At 39.6% G+C, this 19,130-nt stretch overlaps 2 protein-coding genes across 10 annotated transcripts in view; one reads left to right on the forward strand and one right to left on the reverse strand.

The window, feature by feature from the left end:
• UBP1 (upstream binding protein 1) overlaps positions 1 to 15,948 on the forward strand; it is a 52,275-nt gene extending 36,327 nt beyond the window's left edge. For 2 of the 5 annotated variants that reach the window (XM_032162192.2, XM_032162191.1), the window contains 8 exons: positions 1,474 to 1,577; positions 3,348 to 3,402; positions 4,066 to 4,159; positions 7,190 to 7,280; positions 8,042 to 8,160; positions 10,839 to 10,981; positions 11,683 to 11,734; positions 13,932 to 15,948. In XM_032162192.2, coding sequence (XP_032018083.1) covers positions 1,474 to 1,577; positions 3,348 to 3,402; positions 4,066 to 4,159; positions 7,190 to 7,280; positions 8,042 to 8,160; positions 10,839 to 10,981; positions 11,683 to 11,734; positions 13,932 to 13,969 — 696 coding nt within the window. In that variant the 3' untranslated portion in view covers positions 13,970 to 15,948. The other 3 variants (XR_009214400.1, XR_009214401.1, XM_058442040.1) reach the window with 3 other exon arrangements.
• The window catches only part of FBXL2 (F-box and leucine rich repeat protein 2), a 124,286-nt gene continuing 106,031 nt past the window's right edge, over positions 876 to 19,130 (reverse strand). For 3 of the 5 annotated variants that reach the window (XM_058442041.1, XM_058442043.1, XM_032162201.2), the window contains 2 exons: positions 18,052 to 18,279; positions 12,346 to 13,269 (listed from right to left, as the gene is read on the reverse strand). In XM_058442041.1, coding sequence (XP_058298024.1) covers positions 18,172 to 18,279 — 108 coding nt within the window. In that variant the 3' untranslated portion in view covers positions 12,346 to 13,269; positions 18,052 to 18,171. Of the gene's footprint in view, positions 1,145 to 12,345; positions 13,270 to 16,037; positions 18,280 to 19,130 lie in introns of those variants that run through there. The other 2 variants (XM_058442042.1, XM_032162194.2) reach the window with 2 other exon arrangements.

Raw genomic sequence — 19,130 nt, forward strand, 5'->3', positions numbered from 1 at the left:
AGGTGTGCACCACACCTGGCTATTTTTTTTTTTTTAATCCTAGTATCTTTAGCTTGGCTTTGGGGAGAGTCTTTCTTCATTATATTTATTTATTTATCTATTTTCATTTTTTTTGAGATGGAATCTCCCTCTGTCGCCCAGGCTAAAGTACAATGGCATGATCTTGGTTCACTGCAACCTCCGCCTCCCAGGTTCAAGTGATTCTCCTGCCTCAGCCTCCTGAGTGGCTGGGATTACAGGCACACGCCACTACACTCAGCTAAGTTTTTGTAATCGTGATCCACCCGCCTCAGCCTCCCAGAGTGCTGGGATTACAGGCATGAGCCACCACGCCCAGCCTGATTATATTTATTTTATTTTTTGGTAGAAACAGGGTCTCACTGTGTTGCCCAGGCTGGTCTTGAACTCCTGGGCTCAAGCTATCCTGGGCTATCCTGGGCTCCCACCTTGGCCTCCCAAAGCGCCGGGATTAGGGGCATGAGTCACCATGTCCAGCCTGGGAGAGTCTTAAACCCCAGGGCTATAATTAGATGTGATGCCTTTCTTGTGTAAAATGAGAGAAGGATGATTATGAAAGGGGGCCCTTAAAACTGAGTCCTCAGATCCATTGGTTTTTAGAAAGAATACCTGTAGAGTGAAATCACATCATGTGATGTCTGTATCTCAAGTCTGAAGACTTGTATTTGAGATTACTCTGGCATGTTTAGCATGCTTTTGACTTTGACTTTTTCAACCTCCTAATTGTAATAGTGTATCTCCATGTCTTTGTTCTGTTTCTGGTCAGAATTTTGCCTGGAGCTGAAAAATATTAAAGTTCACCATAACCCTTCCAGAAAATAGATAGATAGATAGATAGATAGATAGATAGATAGATAGATAGATAGATAGATAGATAGATGTAGTACTGTACACAGTTGATGTATTTTGATGCTGGGCCTGTCTGGTCTGTCTTGAGGATTATTAATCTTTAGAGGTATCAAAGAAGCAAATGGGTACTGGTGAGGCTGCTCATTAGGGAGGAGTGCAAAAGGGGCACTAGCTAGGTCAGAGCCATGTTGCAGGTCACCATGTGATGTCAGATGTTGCTTATAAATCCTTTCTTGTCTTCGCCATTCTTAAATCTTGATAGGTGCCTGTTGGGAAACTGATAAAGAGGATACTGGTAAAGAGGGAGGAGAAAGCTCTTCAAAGCGATTATACTTAAGCATATATTTTAAATGCCTTTATAAACTTTTGCTGCTGTCATCACTTTAGGTCTTCTCTAAGATTAATCAGTGTCTAGACGCACACAGCAGGTAAAACTTTTCTTTGCCACACAGAAGTAAATTTGACATGTGTCTGTGAGGTTGCTTGATAAATGTCAGCTGTCTCTCATTTTATAATCTTGCATTTGGCTAGTGAGTGAATTACAAAAATATTTCTTCCACATATTTTAAAAGCATATCATTAATTTATTTCTGTTTCTGTCCTTAGTGTTCTCCATGGCCCGATGCCCCCACAGCCTATGTGAATAACAGCCCTTCCCCAGCGCCCACTTTCACCTCCCCACAGCAGAGCACTTGCAGTGTCCCAGACAGGTATCTAGTTTGCGTGATCGTGTGCCTGCAGCTAACTAATGCTCATGTGCCTTTATTTTCCCATCTCTCCATATACAGCAGCCTTTTGTTTGTATTGTACCTGAAGGAGACAGTAAGGGGAAGTATCCTGTATCTCGGTGGCAGAGGACAATCATTGTCTTTTCTTCACCTACCAGCCTTTTTTACTCCGAGCCCCTTGTACCTTACATAGTCACAACTATGGTAATTGTAGACAAGGGGCCATTTTCAAGATATAGCCAAGATATATTCTTTGTAAGATTAAAGACAACATTAACAGTGTCTATAGGTAAAGAGAGAGGGACAAAGTGAATTTATTACTAAGTTCATTCACTTGTCTGTAATGCTTATATCAAATGGGTTATTTTCTGCAGTATTTCTTTTCTCTCCCAATAGATACGCTATTTTTTTAATTGAATCTTTAAAGGAAGACCTTTCGGTTTCTACAGATTTGCTGTGGTTTTAGAAATGGAAATGGTGGACTCTTTATTCTGTTATCCAGCCTTGACTGGCAAGAGTCTAGAGTGAGCTCAGGGTGGGAGCAGGAGACTATATTTTGGGCATCTTGAAGGTACAGCGGTACCCCATGGAGGCTTTCCATTCCAGGGCTTTGCTGCAGAACTAATGCAGAGTAGTTCACATCAGAAGTTCCCTATTTTTAGGAAGTTTCTTGTTGGGGAGGAAAATTGAAAGCTAAGACCACAAAGGAAAAGGTTCTCCGGTCATGCTGACAAGGTCTGATGAGAAAGCAAGCAAACATGTGCTTTCCCCCGAGGAGATGGATACACTGAGAAGGCAGCTTGTTGTCATGTAGGCTATTATGCTTTAAGAGTAGAAAAATACCCTTGGACTTAGAAAATTAGAGGAGTGACCAGAGGACCAGTAGGTTACCATGTCTGAGGGCTTAGAATAGTGTCCTAGTCAGTCCGGTCTGAATAATCTTAGAAAATGATTATGGCTTTAAAGGTGAGCTGTAAGTTTATGTACTCACTAGTAGACTGGAGAACTCATTGTGTTCCCAGCACTGTTCTAAGTGTTCCGATACATTAGTGACCGAAGAGACAGACCCCCGTCTGAAGGAGCTTAAGTTCTTATGGGTAGAAAGGATATAAATAATCAAGATAATAAACCTAATCCATTGAGGCACGGGGGCTAAGAAAGGAGTCGGTGCTCAAGAGCCAGAAGGTAGCCCTATTCCCTGTGGAGCTGTTTTTCATTTCATTTTACTTAGAAGCACAAGGATAGTGGTACAAGTTAATCTCTTTTGTTCTCTTGAAATTCACCCTCATCAATCTTGGATATATGTATTACTTAAAGGAGTATCATTTTATATTTTTGCTTAGGATCATTATACTATTTCTTGTAGCTCATTTTTTTTGCAATTATTTTCAACTATTTATCTAATTTGATGTTTCATATTTTTTCCCCTTTTAAAAATTAATGTGTATCTTTCATTTTCCTTGGCATCCCTGAAGATAATTGGGCAAGCCCTTTTGTTTCACAAAACTTGAATTTCTTACTAGTACAGATGAAGAAGGCACAAATTAAGACACAGTCTTCTGTGTCTTCATTTCATCATCACGTCCACACCCTAAGCTGTTGCGCTTGCATTGTTGCAGACTTTCATAGCTGTCTCCCACTGTTGCCTTACTTGAAATTTGCATAGTTACAATGCAACAGCTTTTAATGCCTTGATTAAAACATATATGTATTATAAAAATCATCATTTCCTTCTTTCTCCTTTCTCCCCAGCAATTCTTCTTCCCCAAATCATCAGGGAGATGGAGCTTCACAGGCCTCTGGTGAAGTAAGTATCTTTTTACTAAAACTATCTGATGCTTTCAGGGTCCTGCATTTTAAAGTTTTGTTTTTTGTGCAAACGTATGGAGTAGGTGAGAAGTTTTATTACATATATATAATGTGTGGTAATCAAGTCAGGATATTTAGGGTGTCCATCACCTGACTAGAATACATTTTTTTAGGTATAGTCATCCTACTCTGCTATCAAATACTGAATTTACTCCTTCTATTTTATTGTATGTTTGTTTGTACCCTTTAATCCAGTTCTTCTCATCCTCTCTCTTATCCCTCATCCATTCTTCCCAGTCTCTGTTACCTATTTTTCCACTCTACCTTCATGTGTTCAAATTTTTTTAGCTCCCACATATAAGTGAGAATATAAGTCTTTCTGTGCCTGGCTTATTTCACTTAAGACAATGAAATGTTCAGGTTGTCCATGTTGCTGCAAAAGATGATTTCATTAGCAGCAGCATGATTTTTCTCTTTTTTTATGGCTGAATAGCATCCCATTGTGTATCATGTTTAAGATTCTGACAAGGGCCTGCATCATTATTTGGGTTGCTGGAGTCAGACTCATGCTCTTTTCAAACTCCGAAGCTTTCTGTGTTTTGTTTAAATGTTCTAAGTTTGAATGGTTCCTTTTATTTATGTTCATTTTCATTGTTAATAGCAAATTCAGCCTTCAGCTACGATCCAGGAAACACAGCAATGGCTGCTCAAAAACAGATTCTCTTCCTACACAAGACTGTTCTCTAATTTTTCAGGTATGTGTATGTGTGTGTGTATCTGTGCATGAGAATGTTTTGTTTTTGTTTCTGTGCTTTTATTAACTTTATATTTTTAAAATTTTGAAATAACTATAGATAGGAAGTTGCAAAGAAAAATGTACAGAGAAGTTCTTTATATCTATCCCCCAATAGGAATATCTTGTATTTTTATTATATACTATTAAAGCCAGGCAGTTGACATTGGTTCAGTCAATAGTTTTACCAGACTTACGTGTCCTCATTTGTGTGTATGTCTATATAGTTTTACATGATTTTTTTCATTTTATTTTGAAATAATTTTCATTTTACAGTAAGTTACAGAGCTAGTACAGTGATGTTTCGGTGTACTTTTCACTCTGTTTCTCACATAATTATAGTACAATAGCAAAACCAGGAAACTGACATTGGCACAATGTATGTTATGGTATAGATATTTGTAACCATCACCACCACAATTAAGATACAGAATTATGCCATCACTACAAGGATCTCCCTCCTGCTACCCCTTTAGAGTCACACCCACACCCTTCCCCCACCATCCCTAATCCTTGGCAACCACTTTATATTCTGTCTATAATTTTGTTATTTTGAGAATGTTATATAAATGCAATCATATAGTATATAGCCTTTTGAGATTGGCTTTTTTTCACTAGCATAATGGCCACCTAAGTTGTTGTGTTTATCAGTAGTTCAATCCTTTTTATTGCTAAGTAGTGTTTCATAGTCTGAGTGTACTCAATTATAGTTTTTATATACTTATGTATATAAGTTTTTTTTCTTGCACAGTAAGCTAAGGGAATGTTAAGGAATTTTAAAAGGTATCAAGCACTGCTTCTCCAGGTAGTGATAGGAAACCCGTTTAGAGGGACAGCAATAGATAATGACAGGTGGGGCAGAGGTAGCATTTCCCAAATATATTTGGCTCTGGGACTCTTTTCCAACATGACCACCTAGTAACATGTCCTGGCCAAACATCCTGAAAAGTGCTGGATCACAGTAAAGTGGTAGTTAGCTTTCCTTCACTTGCAGTGCAGTAGGGCCATTAAAACACAACTTTGTGAATCCCTTTAAGAGGACAGAACTTGTGTGTGCACACACTCAGCCTGAAGAAAAGCTTGATTTTGCAAAGAACATGGTTTCTTACTATGCCACGTATTGTAATGTTTGTGCAATGAGTAGGTATTCCCCGTGTAGTTCTTTGTCTCTTTAAAGTTCCAGATGGAAGTCATTTGCTAGCTGGGGACTACATTTTTATATGATTAAGTAAAGCCTTTTATGTGTGAAAAACTAGAAATTGTAAAATTTCAGGGTCGGGGAGCTGGGGTTTGTCTTGCACTGTTGTATGGAAGGCAGATGAACAGCGTAGCACATAGAAAAAGCGCTGACATTTGGAACTGAAGGAGGCCCCACGTTACTATCCTGTTACATCAGGCAGATCCATGTTTCTATCTGGTGAGTTTTAATCCCTTTCGCTGTGAGCAGTGATCACATGGCGTGGCCTTCTGCCTTTTCCTTATCCTGGGGGCTTCTTCCAAGAAAGTGGGTGAGGAGCTAGCCATGGTACCCTTTGGGCACATCTCCTGAATCACAGCACTGACAGTAGCATGGTGAGGAGGACAGTGAGTCTTCTTGCTCTGATCCTTGTGGGCATTCACATTTCAGGAAGGGTTGTACATTGCAGTTCTCTGTATGGGTTAAGGGTGTGCACACACATACACAGTACTCTCTGGTCCCAACTGTGAGGTGCATGTAGTAAGCCCTGGTAGAGAGATGAAAGAGAGCCTCTCTGCTTACCTGACTCTATAAAATGACTCTATTAATGCTCATGTCTCATGGGAGATGTGCTTCTCTGATCTTTGTTTTACAGACTAGAAATTTAGTATGCTATCGCATTTGAGCCTTTAAAAAATAGAAAGATGACTCCATTATCTTCTTACATATGTAAGTGGCTATTTATCATATCGAAGTCAAGCCTTCATCCCAAAGTTCATCTTAATTCCCCCAATAAACTGTATCCTGGCTGTTAGAGAATAAAACAAAAGATTATGGATACATTCAGACATTAAAAAGTAGAGAGAATATGATGACCTCCCATGCAGCCATCTCCTAGCTTCAAAAACTACCAGCATTTGGTCAGTCTTGCTCTCCACTATTTCCTCTCCTGCCTTCTGTTGTATTTCAAAGCAAATCCTAGATGCCATATCATTTATGCTTGAAATACTGAGTAGTAGTTCATGGTGTGTATGTACTCAGGTATGGCTTTTATATACTTACATGTAAGTGTTTTTTCTTCTATGGTAAGTGAAGGGAGTGTTCAGATAGAATTTTTAAAAGTGTCAAACACTGCTTCTCTAGGTGGTGCTATAGGAAACCTGTATAGAGAGACATTTACACTTGTAAATGACATCGTTAAGTAGGATGTGCTTGGGGGAAATCTTACGGTATAATGTGTGATTCTCTGCCATTCTTCTGTTAAAATTGGCTGCTGTGACAGAGTTGTTTATGTTATAGAATGTTTGACTTTACATTGCATGTTTCAGTATAAAGAGGCCCAGTCCTAGTTCGGCTACCAACTCTTACAGACTTTAGGCAAGTCCCACAAACTGGACTTCCATTTCCTTTTTTGTAAAATTAAAGATTGACTGGCCTGGGTGATCTCAGGGTTTGTTTCTGTGGGGTGGGTCAGAATCATGTTTCTTCACATAGCCACAACCCAGTCACTAAATAAGGTAGATGAGTGAAATCCTATATTGGGAAGAGTTCTTTAGGCCCTGCTCTCATTGATTTGATTCATCAGCCTCTGGACTTCTCAGCTTCTTCTTGATGCAGGACATGGAAAAGCCAGCATTTTCCTTGGCTCTGAAGGACAGGTGTCTGTTTGTCTTCTTGTATTGTTCATGTATATGTGAGTATTCAGGATATCTGTGGTTATTTTGAAGGACATTGGACTGCATGAAGACAGATGCCTGTAAAGCAGTTCTGTTCTTTTTCCATTTATTTGAGAAAAATATTTTTGCTCTTCTCTAGGTGCCGACTTATTAAAACTGACAAAGGAGGATTTAGTTCAAATTTGTGGTGCAGCCGATGGAATTCGGCTCTATAATTCACTGAAGTCAAGGTAAAATACTGTGAACTGTTTTGCTTGAAATAAGAATGTACCTTTCTTCGCGTGGGGAATTTGGGCAGAATGTGTTTCCACGCTAGGTTGGCGTGTGTGCCTGTGTGCGCCGTCGAGCATTGGCAGCATTGTGCTCACAAGAAGACTGTTTTGTGTACACCTTCAGGGCAGGCCCAGATATGATGCAGGCACTGATGAGGGCAGAGGTAGACTGTAAGACTGGTAGAAATGCACATGGGCAGTACTGATTTCTTGAAGACGACTGGGTTTGTTGCCAAGAAAACAAAACTTCTAATTTAGGTGAGCTATACAGAATCTATGGTTTTCAAGGTCATGACTATTACTAAACAGTTATTAAAAATGTAAACTAATTGTGAATTAAAATGACAGAAACTGTAAATTGTGCTGGCTTGTAAGAACCATTTACTATGATTGCTCTTTCTATACTTGTGGTGTGAGAATTCCATTAAAATTGAATCTTACTGATTTTTAATTTGCTGACTTAATCTTGAAACTTAAATTTACCAGCATCTGACAGACCATCTCAATGGTTTAGAGTCTGGATCATCATATTAGACCACCTGTGATAGTTGGTGTGAGGTGTGTGGTTTTTATATTTTTATTAGTAAATTATTTTGTATAACGAAATAACATAAAGTTCTCATAAGGAAATAGAACTTAGATTCCTGTAGTTGTCATATTTGTACATGTGTAAGGCAGCTTTCTCTCCCAGGCTCATCAGTGGCATCTTCTGATTGCAGGTCGGTTAGGCCCCGTTTAACCATCTATGTCTGCCGGGAGCAGCCAAGCAGCACAGTGCTGCAAGGGCAGCAGCAAGCTGCAAGCAGTGCAAGCGAGAATGGCAGTGGGGCACCCTATGGTAGGTATTGAGGGCATCTTGATTCTGTCACTTCTGAGACTGTCAGACAGAAATGGGAAGGACTTGATTGAGCAGGCTTTGGAGAACTCTTGCTGTGTTAGGAATGCCAAGTTGCTCATGTGGGAGCCTCAACAGCAACGAGAGGTGGCAGCTCTAGGGTCAAGTCCTTGGGAGAAGAGGAAACTGGCATTCTTTCTCAGTTATTGCAGCCACACTATGGGTCTCTTTTTCATGTGGCCTTTCATGCCGGAAATATCTAACAAGTGGAAAAACTAGCTTGAATGCATTGAGATCTTTCTGGCTTTTTTTTGTGTGTGTGTCAGATTTACTGAAATGATGAATATAACACTGGCAGCTTAATAAAAAAGCAGGAGGGTTTTTCTTTCCTTTTTTTTTTTCAATTTTCCTGACTAGGTATGGGGAAAACTCTTAAAGCATAACACGTGCAACAGTGCATGCATGTAATAGTCCTAAGTGTGTGGACTTGTCACTGACAAGTGTTCGGCCAGCACTGTGCACTTTGTGTGTGGCGAGTCTGGTGCTGTGTTTTTATGTCATTGTAAATAATACTACACAGTACGTTATCTTGGGAGGGCTTCTTATCCTGAGCGTTTAATTGTACGGTATAGTGCTGGATTAGGACAGAGATAATCTTGGCCTCTCCCTCTTCTCACCTCTAAAGATGGCCCTTAAAAAAGCAAGCATTTTAAAAGGCATATATTTTCTCATTTATAGTATGGATATATGGTAATATTTCCTTTTTTCTATACTCTGAAGTAGAACAAAGGGAACACACTCAGAACTTAAAAAAAAAAAAAGATGTGTTAATGGCATTCAGAGATGCAGTTATTTGCCCTAATAATAGGTAGAGCTCTGAAAAATGTTTTGTGGTTTGAATTTTACTGAAAAATTGGAAGGATAGCATCACTCTTGTGAACTTTTCTATTTGGTATCATTTTGACTTCAAAAGCTCTGAATTTTGAGATTAAGTATACAAATTCTTAAAGGATAAAAATTTAAAGGAGATCTCCATGTATCATCAAGAGCTTATACATCACTTAGATATGGCCAAGATTGTAATATTTTGGAAGATATATCCTCAAACTTGAGTGTTTGTGGAGGGATATGGGGAAATATTGGATATTTTCCCATAATCAGCAAACTCTTTCTGTAAAAGGTCAGGTAGTAAATATTTCCATCTCTTTAGACCATACGTAGGGTCTCTCACATTCAACTCTGTGACTGTAGTGCTAAAATAACCATAGACAATATGTAAATTGTAGATAAAGCTGTTCCAGTAAAACTTTATTTAAAAAAAAAAAAAAAAAAAAAAACAAGTGGAGGGCAGGAATTGGCCCATATGGGCTGTGGTTTGGTGACCCCTGCTCTAGATCATTTCTATATTCTTACTATAATTTTAGTTCCAACTTCTTTTATGTAATGGAAAATTCTGGGTTTCTATACATACAAACCCCTTGTTTGGGGAAGCAAAGTTCTCAGTAATGATATTCCTGATCCATGTCTGGCTTTAATCAGTAATTGAGCACTCACTACAGATGTGCACTGTGCAGATGTCTACTGATAAGTTCTGTGTAGCAAAAATGCAGAACACTGGATGGAATGTGGCTGGGGATTTGTGTAAGGAAACATCACACTTCATTGTTTATATTAGCTTTTCATATAGTATGTTTTATATTATTTAAAATTTTTTGTGGGGGAGGGGCATATACAGATCGCTTTTATTCCTTAGGATAAATTCCTAGTAGTAGGATTACTGGATCAAAAACTATAATGCTTAACTGGGCGTGATGACTCATGCCTGTAATCCCAGCACTTTGGGAGGCCTAACTGGGCAGACCACGTGAGCCCAGGAGTTTCAGACAGCTTGGGCAACATGGTGAAACCCTGTCTCTACAAATAATAATAATAATAATAAATAATAATAATAAAAATTAGCCAGGCATGGTGGTGTGTGCCCCCACCGTAGTCCCAGCTACTTAGGAGGCTGAGGTGGGAGGATTGCTTGAGCCTGGGAGGCAGAGGCTACAGTGAGCTGTGATTGTGCCACTGCACTCCAGCCTGGGCAACAAAAAAGGACAGTCTCAAAAAAGTAAAAAGAACTATGACTCTTTTAGGGTTCTTTTTGTATATTGCTAGAAATACATGAAGTATGTATTATTTTTAAAAAGAGCTTTCTTCAGGCATAATGTACATACCATAAAGTCCTCCCATTGTAAGTGTATAATGGTATTTTAGCAAATTTACAGAGTTTGGCAGCCATTGTCAAAATCCAGTTTGAGTTCCATTATTTCAAGAAGATCCCTCATGTCCATTTGCAGCCAATTCCTGTTTTTAAATTTTGAATACATGAAACTATATTAATTGAATAAAAATATAAAGAAAAATTCAAACCTCAAATCTTTTTGTCCAGGAATTTCTGTTAATGTTTATTAAATTATATTTGTGGATATAAATAATGTATTCTTATGTTTTAGATTGGTAATTCGAGATTTCAAGGTAGTAAGATGGGGAAAGAAATAGTTTATTCCCATTTAAAATGTTTTTTTACTTTTTTGGTACTTTGAAAGGTGTGACCTTCGTACAGATCCTACAGATCAGGCAGAAAACAGATCAAAGATTACTGTTAAAATGCTTTTCTTTTTTTTTTTTAATTTCAGTTTATCATGCAATCTACTTGGAAGAAATGATTGCCTCAGAAGTTGCTCGAAAACTTGCGCTGGTGTTTAATATTCCTCTCCACCAAATTAATCAGGTTTACAGACAGGGTCCCACTGGTATTCACATTCTTGTTAGTGATCAGGTAAATCAAATCATTTGTTTTTCCTTTTCAGACGGGTATTTACTTTTATACATGTAATTGTAGAACTGTAGAAAAATTCTGTGACCTCTTTTGAAAATACTTATGAGAATCATTTTCAGAGAGTTGGGAATCACTTTGGAAGAACTTACAACCAAGAGTTTCAGGCATCCTAGTGATAATATGGAATACAAGCCAAGGAAAACTGGCTTAGCCTCCCCCCAGCCCTTTAGGATGCAGCCAGTCAGTGGGGCACTCTAGGGATAGTGGCAGGCTTTGGTCCTTTTTATGAAGTGAGTCATTGGATGTGTTTTCCTTTTGTCTATTATTTGATGACTAATTTAAAAAAACTTGTAAGATATATAATTTTTCCCCTAGTGATTGGTGGCAAGCAAGTAATAATAAAAGAGCACTTTATGCAATTTTTGTTCGAGTCATCATCCACTGGAGCTGGCAAGCAATGTGCCCCTGTGGGTCACATGGGTGACCGACCAGGTCTCTCAGGGACCATTATGGACAGGCATAGTGAACACAAGGCAGTGCAGCACGTGTGCATCTTTGCTGCCTCACACTCCCTTCATGAATTATCGTTTTGGCCATTGAGTCCTGTGTTTGTGTGAGAAGAATATTTACTGTTTTAAAATCATTTTAAGAAATGACAGTTGGATCTTAATTGTACTTACGCATTTACTTTATCCTTCTAGATGGTTCAGAATTTTCAAGATGAGAGTTGTTTTTTATTCTCCACAGTGAAAGGTACTTTGCATGTGTGTGTGTCTTAAAATGCCAGAATCATGAGAGATGGTGTGTGCCTCTAATTAGTGCCTCTCGTGTTTATTCTTTAAAACGATTGCTTTACTCATTTTAAGAAGAAAGTTTGATAAATGAATCGAGAATATTTCTAATGGTTGTAACAGAAATTAGCATATAAGGAAGAGAAGTCAGTCTTTCTAGATGACTGGGAAAAAAAATCTCAATTCATTCAGCCAACGTCTTACTGAGCACTTTGTATCAGACACCGTGCTTCTGTCGCTCAGTGGATCTATTGAATAAAACAGAATCCACGAAACTCCTATTGGGGAAAGCAAACCAAAATTGGCCAAGAGATACACAAAATTACCAATATGTTAAGTGCCATGAAGGAAAAGGAAAGTGTGGGGTACTTATGGATAAGGGAGATCTGGGTTGAGGGGAATATGAAACTGTAAGGCAAGGCTTCTCTGAGGAGGTGTCATTAATCCTGAGACTTGAAGAATGAGAAGGAGCAGGAGCTGGCCATTGAATTAGCATCCCCAGGCAACGTGGGGCTGTGTGCAAAGAAAACACCTGGCTTCTTGGAAAGCCTGGCAGTGGGCCATGTAGCTGCCATGCAGTGTGTGAGGGTGAGCGGATCATGGCGAATCAAAGCAGGAGGCCGGGTCTGGCATGCGGGGACCAGGTGATGATGGTAGTTTGGATTTACTTGAAATGCATTGGGTTGTCACTGAAGTTGTTTAAACAAAGGAGTAGTAATGTGACTAGATTTTTCTTTCACTTTCACAACTCTGTGGAGACAGATGAGAAGGTGGCAAAACGAGGCAGGAGATATCCAGGTGAAAGGTGATGGTATCTTACAGGTTTATAGACAGGGTCCCAGTGGGCTCCACTTTTGAGGGAGGAATAGTTCTGACACCTGGTTTTCTGTGGAAAGTAACCGGGCAGATGGTGATCTCATTGAAAAGGTAAGTATGGTTGGGGTAAATCAACCAAGAGTTTGATTTTGGATATGTAGAAATGTCAAGTAGGCAGTTGACTATTACCAGTCTGGGTCTCAGAGAAGAGGCCTGGCCTTGAGATGTAAATTTGGAAGCCTTCAGCATATCAACAGTGATTCACAGCTGTAGGAGTTGGTAAGGTCATTTAGGGAGAGAGTATGAAAAGAGAGCCAGGACCAGGCTTAGGTGGCTCCAACATTAAAGAGGAGGGATTCCTAAATGTAAAATTATTTGAGAAGAGATCATACATTCATAGACTGTTTTAAAAGTCAGGTGAGCTAAGATCCAAATCCGGTCTTAGCACAAAAGCTGCCCCTAGAAGAGGGAGATGTCATGTGTGTCAGGTGTCCCCAAACTACTGAAATACTGATTTTACTTTGCGCCTGACATGTTGCATATGCCATCAGGTTACCTGCAAGGCTGAGTTTTAACTCTGAACTGGTTCACTCTTTCAGAAACGTCTTTAGCCTAGTACCCTTCTGCTCAGTCTTTTGTTTTCACAGCAGTACAGTTTTTACCTTGCATAACTGGCATTGTCTGAAAAAGAAAACATACACTATAATTGCATAGTTCTGTTTTGTGAAACCAGTAGACACTTTTTGGTATTAGAAATCATAGGATCTGCCCTCTAATCTCAATTTACTGTTTTTTTTTTTTTTTTTACTTTGTCGCCATGAGAAAAATCATTTTTTTATGAATGCCTATATTGCTTCCCACTATTTACTGAGAAACACTAGGCAAAAGGAATGATACATTTTTAAAATGTTTGAAATCTCTGAGTAGCTCAGAAATTTTTCTGGAAAAGGTAGATGTACACATTTGCATTTACTCCCTCAGGTCCTCTGCCCTGACACAGCATATTTCACCTGTTCTGCCTCTAGCTCTTGCTCCCCTTATGGACAGCACTATTATTGTGTGTCTTGATAGATGTCCCCCTACCCCCAGAACTGGCAGACAGTGTTGGAATGGGGGCGTTGATAGTGGGCCAGGCTTTGCAGAATGTCTAAAAAGGGAATGTATACATGAAGTTTTTTGGGGGAAGAGGAGCTAGAGCAAGTTAATCTGCTTGTTTCTCTAGAATCATTTAAAGGTAACCTGTGAATTGGGAAGGGAGGTTGTAGTTGGCAGGGAGTTTTCCATTTAATAGGCTTAATTTCCTAAGCCTGACTGAAGAAATAATGTCTTTCCTTTTTCTGCAGCTGAAAATAGTGATGGCATCCACATAATTTTGAAGTGATGTCTTATATAGACTGAACTATATTCAGTACCAAATAGTCACGCTTAAAAGTGTGTGAAGACTGAATCCAAGAAGTCTTGGGATTGGATTTTACCATATGAAATGTTTCATATTGAAAACACAAGATGACCTTTCTAATGAGCTGTATGAGAGGTGAATCTCCTCACTGTCACTGCCATAGCCAAGCATCCTCATGAGAGTGAGCACGTCAGCACAGCATGCATCCAGCTCTGGAGGCTACGGTGCAGGCATAGCTGCCTGCTGCTCTGGCAGAGGCCAGTAAATACAGTTCCTAGAAGCAGCCTTTGCTGTCTTTTTACACTGTATGCGGTTTGGAAATGAATGTAGAAACTTACTGTGGGCATTTACCTTTCTGTGCCAGTTTGGCTTTTATTGCCTGAACCTTATGCTGACCTGGAGAGGAGACGGGGGACAGTGCTGTTGTGGGGCCAGCAGTAAATCTGTATGCGGAGAGTTGTGTTGTGCTGATGTGGCCGTTGGTGGTCAGGTAAGAGGCTCGGCACCTTCTTGGAAGAAATCATGTCTGAGGGTGTACGTTTGATATGATCATGCCAGATTGAAGATCCAAGCCAGGAAGATGGGCTTGAAGCAAACTGCATTATCAGGAGTACCTTGGTGAGAGGATCAGTGTAAATCCTAATAGGTACAAAGACTTTTGTGTTTTGGCTTTGTCACAGATTTATTGAAAAACTTTTTTGCTTCTGCTTCCATTTTTAGCATTTTAGTTTCTGGTTTTCATTTTTGGAGATTCCTTGCCTTTTAAACTCGTGGTTTTTCTCTCGTTTTCTTCCCTCTCTCCCTCCATCTCTGACCACCCCCCACCCTAAACCCCCACCCCTACTATCCTATTAAACATTTTTAAAGCCCTACCCCAGACATTGGAAATAGGTGACCCAAGTAGGGAGAGAAAGTATTATTGTTGATAGCTTCTGACTGGGTGTTAAGGGATCTTCAAGATGAATTTTTTTGTGGAAACCCTAGATGTTATCAGTCAAACACTAAAATGTACCATACAAATCCCTTAAGCCTCTCCTCAAATATTGAGCTTTAGTACAATCATGGATAGACATTCTGGTGATAATTTAGGGGCTTTTTATACACCACATAATAGCTTCTTTCTCTATAAGAGTGCCTCTTTCATAAAACCAAATGCTTGTCTGCTAGCATACTTTTCAAAGGGAATCCACTGTTTTCTCACTTTCCTCCCATATCTCCGTCCTTCATCCAGAACCTTCCCAGAATCCATCAGCAAGCATGTTTGAGGCCTGTGGTGTAGGGGACTGAATTTTTTTTTTAACTTCTATTCCATTTTAATTGTAGGATATCTCTGTCCATATACCCAGATGTCCTGATTTGAATGTACTATTTGATCCTCATTGTGTTCAGGCAAAAAATAGGAAATGAGTAATTTTGAGTTTGAAATCTCTCCCAGAAGACAAACTACTTCAGTGGGTAAAAGCTTTGACATTTTATGTTTTATTCATAAAGGGGGTTAATTATTTGCTACAGAGAAGCACGATCTATTTTCATCATCGATTTGAAAATATCTGTAACTCCTATAGATCCTGTAGGCAGAGAGTTTTCCTTTCTTTTTCCCTTTGCTTTTGTGTGACCACGTGTTTTCTGTACCAGTCACTGGGGAAAGAAGTGAGTTTATCTCTTGTTTTAAAAGTTTTGCTTGTCTATTTAGCATTCCTTTTTGGGTCTCAAGATTTATGGAACAATAAATGTCATTTAATGCTGTGTGCTTATTTTGAATTCCTCATCAGGTTTTAGAAGCGGGGTAAAAATACTTAGACGCTTATCAGACTTGAAATTATACTGAGTGACACTGAACATGTTTGTCCCAGTGAAACAGGCTAAATAAATTTTGGCACCAGCAAATTTGTTACTTTGTTTTTTTAATAGTAGGATGTACACATTTCAGTATAATAAATGTTTTCTGATTGTTTTGCAAATGTGTGTCTCATTTAAAATCCCAGTTCCTGCTACTGTCACTTCGTGTCATAGAATCAAGGAGTTTCCCTGTGTGTGTTCTGAGCCAGTCTAAATGTAATTAATAACAGGTTAGGCTCATGGTTTTTTTCTTTTCAGTTTATTTTCTCAAAGCTGATGCAACTGAGGATATGTTATTCCATTAACTGTTCCAGACTTTAAAAGGAAGCAAACCTGATTTTCTTTTTTTCTTTTTTTTTTTGAGACAGACAGACAGAGAGTCTGGCTCTGTCGCCCAGGCTGGAGTGCAGCGCTGCGATCTCCGCTCACTGCCACCTCCGCCTCTGGAGTTCCAGCATTTCTCCTGCCTCAGCCTCCTGAGCAGCTGAGATTACAGGTACCTAGCACCACGCCCGGCTAGTTTTTTGTATTTTCAGTAGAGATGATGGGGTTTTACTGTGTTGGCCAGGCTGGTCTCAAATTCCTGACCTCAGGTGATCCATCCGCCTCGGCCTCCCCAAGTGCTGGGATTATAGGCATGAGCCACCGTGGCCGGCCTTAAGTTAATTTTTTTAATAGAAACTAATTCATAATCAATCACTGAACAAGTCTGTTATATGCTCATTTATTGAAGTTGCTTCCTGCATCAGTCCTCCTCCCCCATCTCCTCCACAACAGTGGGTATAAATGTATATTTAAGTAACTGCTATGGTATCCACACAATTTTTAGACCGAGGAATACTGGAATATATCATAAGGCAATAAAATGACTTTAATGCTTACTCTGATAATCGCGCTAAGTCCATTTATGGGGAGTATATCTGCTTTCTCTTCCTAGAATGCAGCTGACTGACATAATATATCCTTAAAAAATACTTCTAAAACTGCCTGTCTAATAAAGGTATTGCTAGTCATGGGAACACATCTTGCTTTTGCCGTTTCACTTACTTAAGTTTCTCATGAGCTCTGGCCCTTCAGTTTGGAGGAGTGGTTGTTCGGAAGGGCCAGCCACCATGAACACCTAAGTTTACAATGAAGGTGGTGATTGATTGATAGGTTCTTAATAAAGGTCACAAATATGGACAGCATGGAGCAAGAATCAACCACAGCAGAGAGTAGGGTCATTTTATCAGATTTCAGATAACATCAGGAAGGTCTGCATTTGGAAAATGGTTTTGCTTGGATGTGTCTGCTATAAAATCATAGCAATAAAACCCTCTGACTTAATTTTTTTTAAAGCATTGCAATGGTTTATTCAATTTTATGAGTCTAAAAGGTACCAACACTTACTGATCTGAGTTTTAAGTCTGTAAAACTTTTGAGTAGCTATGGTGTAACCTGATTTTTAAGATTTCAAAATAAGCTTGAAAAAAAATCACATCCATTTTACATGCATCCATTCATTACTTCTAATTGATTATACTACAGATAACTTAAGCCTTAGTTCTTTCTCTTTAAGGTTCCCCTCCAGTTTTATGAGAGGCATGGACATAATTAGCTTTTTTCCTTTAATAAAAATGCATTATGTGCTGTAGCATACACCAGAGCTTCTACTTTCCAATCAGGCAACACAGACTCTGGGCTGCTTTTGTTTTTGGTCCCTGGAGGTGTATATGACAAGTTGACAGAAACAAAAAGGTGAAGGCCCTGCTCCACCCAGTATAGAGTCCTCTTTTCTTTGGTGTCTCATGGAAACCTATTAACATGCCTTCCACGTAAGTCTCTACATATATAACTATCAGGCATTATGAATTTGCAGTACAGTCACTTTGATAAAGTTGCTCTTTTATCTTCAAAGTGGAAAAGTCCTGCTAATCAAAATGGAATTATGAATTAAAGTAGGCCACTGGCTTAAGTATCAGGTAGAAAATCAACAGCTTATTTTTTTCTGCTCTGTTTGTGCTAACACTGATGGTCTTTTTGAGGAATGCCGATAATGCCAAGGGTAGAACTTTTGTACCTGGGTAGGTACCAATCTCTTAAGAGATCCAGGTTTCTGGCATGGTCCTAGCTGCATTGAGACCACTTGTCACGTGTTAACTGACACAAGGCTTTGATTGTTTCACAGCAGAATAAAGGTGAAAACTATCACCAGAGTTACTGCAATCCATACAGAAGTCTTTTACCTGTAAATGCCTTTCCCAATGGAGAATCAATAGATTGGGTGATGGTGGAGTAGGTCAGGAAGACTCAGGTCTTCTAGAGGAAAGGATGCCTCATCACCCCTTGGGCCCAGGCAGCTGCTGTCAGAGAATGACACAGCACCTGCACAGTCGCTGTCCACTTCCTGCCACTGCTGTCGGTGGGGTGACGGGAGCAAAGTAGGCGTGGACTTTGACATGAGGGAGCTGAGCCTGGAAGGATGAAGAAAAAAGTGGAGTCTTTACACAGGTATTTTTAGGATTATGGTCATAATTGTAGAAAAACCTATAGTCCTCTATTAAAAATCTTCACCTTAGTTCAAATAGAATTTATGCTATAGATGAGAGCTACTCCTGTTACTCCCCCCACCGTCTGTCCCCCCATTAGTACCTTCTAAGTATAAGTGAAAACACTTATGTTGATATGCATTGATATGTTTCCACCCAGGGGTAGTAACCAGCCCTGTTTACAAACTAAGTGAATATTCTCTACAGCTGTAGCACCCTGGATGGGGTTGTTAAATGCAGCTGCTTAAAGCATAATCAAGAAAACAGTGTAGGTGAACTGTATGGAAAAAGCCAAATTCTGTTAAGCCCTCTTACCTGGAAATTAGCCAAGAGAGTTCTACCTCCCACTCATAATGACCTTAAATTGCTTGCCTTTAACATAGGCCTTTTTTCTTTTTTTAAGACAGAGTTTCACTCTTGTCACCCAGGCTGGAGTGCAATGGCGCAATCTCAGCTCACTGCAACCTCCACCTCCCGGGTTCAAGCGATTCTCCTGCCTCAGCCTCCCAATTAGCTGGGATTACAGGCGCGCACCCAGCTAATTTTTATATTTTTAGTAGAGACAGGGTTTCACCATGTTGGTCAGCTAGTCTCGAACCCCTGACCTTGTGATCCGCTCGCCTCAGCCTCCCAAAGTGCTGGGATTACAGTCGTGAGCCACCGCGCCCAACCCAACATAGGCTTTCTTATAAGGGCTCCGATCACCAGACTGTGGAATCTCCAGCCCAGACCCAACTCAAGCTGAATCTTCCAGGGTGGAGTCTAAGCAAGAACAT

The sequence above is a fragment of the Hylobates moloch genome, unplaced genomic scaffold, assembly GCF_009828535.3.
Source record: "Hylobates moloch isolate HMO894 unplaced genomic scaffold, HMol_V3 SCAFFOLD_8, whole genome shotgun sequence".
NCBI lineage: Eukaryota > Metazoa > Chordata > Mammalia > Primates > Hylobatidae > Hylobates > Hylobates moloch.